This window comes from Eleginops maclovinus, chromosome 23 (assembly GCF_036324505.1).
Source record: "Eleginops maclovinus isolate JMC-PN-2008 ecotype Puerto Natales chromosome 23, JC_Emac_rtc_rv5, whole genome shotgun sequence".
Taxonomy (NCBI): Eukaryota; Metazoa; Chordata; class Actinopteri; order Perciformes; family Eleginopidae; genus Eleginops; species Eleginops maclovinus.
Window position 1 is genome coordinate 1,981,488 of NC_086371.1, and position 4,142 is coordinate 1,985,629.

The window sequence follows — 4,142 nt, forward strand, 5'->3', positions numbered from 1 at the left end:
TACCTCGGTTTCTTAAGAACTAATGGGAGAAGCCGACAATAACGACCAACTTGTTTGTTGGAAATGGTTTGAAATGCAGTCGGCAAATAAGCGTCCTGGAATAAAGCTCCATCATTAAAACATTGTAAGTCAATCAGATCCCGGTTTCCCACCAAAAGATGGCCAATTATTTCCTGATTTCGTTTAGTAATCTATGACCTGATGTTGCACCAATCAAAAATGACAGAAATTTCAAGGACTGACACTTTAAAGAGGACATCATCTGTTTTTTCAGTTGTGTGTGGGAGAGAAATGCGAGGGAACAAAGGGATTTTAGCCTTTATAGACCATTTACATGCACACAAAGCTATAGAACTCGCTACAGGAAAGGACAATCTGAAACAAATCATCTTTAAAGGCCCAAGCACCTCTTATGTGTGTTGCTCACCACTCAAGTGTTCTTGACACATCTGGATATGCCACATTTACACATATACATACACCATTTACATATTGAGTAGAATCAAAAGGCCCCTAATTATGCCAGGTGTAAATGCTGTAAAGCAGGGGTTTTCAACCGGTGGTCCGCGGACCCCTGGTGGTCCGCGGCGGCATTGCATGTGGTCCGTGACAAGAGCCTATGTTGATCAGTTCACCATTGTTTTTTTTAATATAAATTCGCTTTGATATTTCAACACATTTCCAGAATACCGTTACATATCGTGAAAAATATGTTTAAAATAATATAAAGGAAATTCAAGCTGACAGAATGTAGCCTTGCGCCTATCCAGTCTATGGTAGCCTGTGATTCGCTAATGGTAATGAGTTGCGTCGCTAACCTCACTTATTATTCATTACGTACAGTCTTGCGAGCAAAGTTGACACACATTTATAAGCATAGCCGACGAGAGTATTTTAAGATAGGTTGTAGTACAGCAAACATTTGTTACATATGTACTAGTCTAGCTATATATCTAGCACCAATGGATCGTTTTGTAGTGAGGAAAGTGCCAGAGGGACAGGCTGCCATGACAGAGGGTCAGGCTGCCACGACAGAGGGACAGGCCGCCACGATAGGGCAAGGACAGGCTTCCGAAGCGTCAACTTCGCAAAAAAGACGAAAAAGAAAATACAATGAGGAATATGTTAAATATGGATTCACAGTGACGACAGACAGAGCAGGAGAGGAGGTACCACTGTGTTTCGTATGTTCAACAATTCTCTGTAATGAAGCTATGAAGCCGTCGAAACTTATGCGGCATATGGAGACGCATCACGTCCACTTGAAGGCCAAACCCGTTGAGTACATGCAACAGATGTTGCGTGATTTCAAAGGACAGCAGGCTACCATGAGGAAGAGTGCAAAAATAAATGAAAACGCACTGAAAGCATCGTATCTGGTCGCTCTCAGGGTTGCAAAAAGTAAGAAGCCCCATACCATTGCAGAGCAGCTTATATTGCCAGCAGCCATAGATATGTGCAGAGCTATGGTAAGCGAAGAATGTGCCAACAAATTAAAAACTATTCCGTTGTCAGACAACACAATCGGAAGACGAATTGGGGAAATGGCAAATGATGTCAAAGACCAGCTGATGGCAAAACTTCAGACAGTTCTGTTTTCCCTTCAAATCGACGAGACGACAGATGTTACTAATGATGCGCAACTGTTAACATTTGTGCGATACGAGGACAGTGGCACTATGTGCGAGGAATTTCTTTTTTGCAAACCACTGCCCGGGCGAACTACCGGTGTAGAAATATTTAAAGCACTGGACGATTTTTTCACGGAGCACAATATCTCGTGGCAGAGGTGCGTTGCATTATGCAGCGATGGGGCCCGAGCCATGAGTGGCAGCAAGACTGGACTGTTTGCGCATGTAAGGAGGGTGGCTCCGGGGGTAATTTGGACACACTGCCTGATTCATAGAGAGGCTCTCGCCTCCAAAGATCTCAGTGTTGAGCTCAGTGGTGTGTTTGATGTCGTTGTCAAGACGGTCAACTTCATAAAACGAAACGCATTGAATACACGCCTGTTTTCATCCCTATGCCATGACTTGGGAAGTGAACACAGCTCTCTCCTTTATCATTCAGAGGTGCGTTGGCTGTCTCGCGGCGCTGTGCTCGCCCGTGTGTTTGAACTACGCGGAGCTATCTACGAGTTCTTGTGCGAGAAGCATTCTGATCTGGCTTCCAATTTCAACGATAGTTACTGGTTAACTAAGCTGGCGTACCTCACAGATGTTTTTGCAGAGCTGAACAAGTTGAACAGCTCCATGCAAGGGAGAGATGCAAACGTCATGCAGCTCTACGAGAAGCTCGACGCATTTGTGAAAAAAATGTCAAAGTGGATCGAACGAGTGGAGAGCAATAACTTGGCGATGTTTCCTTCAGTTGAGGAATACCCTGACAGCACTGACATCAACGACACTATATGTGAGCATTTGAGGAAGCTTGTGCGTCAATTCGCAAAGTACTTCACTGATTCGGAAGAGTGGCGCCGTGACAGCAAGTGGATCCTGCTCCCATTCAGTGACGATGCATCAGTAGGGTCAAGTCTGACGGCTGTGGAAGAGGATAAGCTGATTGAGATGTCCACAGACTCTGTCAGGAGGCATATGTACGACACACAGCCCCTTGTTAAATTCTGGATAAGTTGCCAGACAGAATTTCCACAGCTTGCTGCAAAAGCAATGAGGTGTCTTTTGCCCTTTCCAACCACATACCTGTGTGAGAGTGGTTTTTCTACACTGGCGTACTTAAAGAATAAGTACAGGGCTAGGCTTGATCCAGAGAATGACATGAGACTGTCTCTGTCTACCATTTCGCCACGAATAGACAGGCTGTGTGGACTTCACCACGCCCAGATATCACACTGACAGGTAGGCCTAATTCTCCCATGTTTTCACTGTTACGACCCTGGCGGGTTTAGGCCCCGCCCTGTGTTAATGGTAAGCCTGTTCTCTCTCCCTGCTTTTCTCAATCTCTCTCTGCTTTTCTCAATCTCTCTGTCTCTACAGCAGGTGATTGGTGACAGGTCTGTCCTGGCTGGGTTATAAAAGCCCTGACCAGCCAGCAGTTGAGGCTGCCTTGGTCTTCATTTGTTGGATTTTGGTTCTCCGGTGTTGTTGGATTTTTGTTCTCCGTTGTTGTTTTGTCACACACCTAGACTGACTTTGCATGACATTTTTAGTTACTTTTCCCAATACTGAATTGCACAACACTTTATTATTCTTTATTCTTTCTTTAAAATAATCTTTAATTTAATTTAATTTAATAAATCTACTTTTATTATTATAAAATCTGCGTGGCCTCTCTTTCATGTTTCATGCATTGAGCTATGCATGTAACACCAAATACACACGCGCACGCGCAGGCACATCAGTGGGCCGCGGATTGCTTTCTAGTCCGAATGGTGGTCCCTGGGACAAAACCAGTTGAAAACCCCTGCTGTAAAGGAAGGTACAGATTTGGTGGTTATGTGCAGTAGAAATAAGGTTTGTTGTGGAGTGTTTCTGTGATCCAAAGGCTCGTAAAATCAAAGACGGTGAGACTGAAGACAATCTCTTAGTATTCCAGTTCACCTGCTGCTTTAAACCCCCCTCAAACAGCAGCAGGAAGAGCTTCCTCTGCACTGTCAGTCGGCCTCAGGTTCCTGATCCATGCCAGACAGACCCCCTCCCAGACTCAGCAGAGGTCATGGCCCGGAGCAGGTAAGGATTCAGTTTAGAGTGCAACTTTCCAAAGGCTTTGGTGTGTTTTCACATAAACTTTCATTTTAGAAACAATCCAAAGTTTTCCATCGCACACACACTCAGGTTTAATCCCACACCTCATATAGCTTTATGGCTTTATGAACAGCGCTGCAGCACCTGGGGAGGAACCCCGAGATTGCTGCAGTAATAAGTGTGTGTTTGTGTGTAAACCCGTATGCATGTTGTCAGAAACCCCATTACTGTAATACAACAGTGTCACCAGAGGGAGAGCAACAGAAGCTTTGTAGTAACTGATGAAACAAAAGCAACCCTTTGAAAACCCGAACGAAACAACAAACATATTAAATCATGGTGGAAAACCCAACTGCAGCAATATCTCACCCAGCAGCTGCAGGCCCTCCAGGTGACCAGATTCTCTCGTTTATTTTACAAAGTGCAACTTGTTTGTTG

General features: G+C 44.6%; 1 protein-coding gene across 1 annotated transcript; it reads left to right on the forward strand.

The window, feature by feature from the left end:
• Nucleotides 1-538: 538 nt before the first annotated feature.
• Nucleotides 539-3,428, forward strand: LOC134859471 (protein FAM200A-like). Its single transcript, XM_063875980.1, has 2 exons — nucleotides 539-2,858; nucleotides 2,997-3,428. The coding sequence occupies exon 1, from the start codon at nucleotides 774-776 to the stop codon at nucleotides 2,853-2,855; it is 2,082 nt and encodes a 693-aa protein (XP_063732050.1). The 5' UTR covers nucleotides 539-773; the 3' UTR covers nucleotides 2,856-2,858; nucleotides 2,997-3,428.
• The last annotated feature ends 714 nt before the right edge of the window (nucleotides 3,429-4,142 follow it).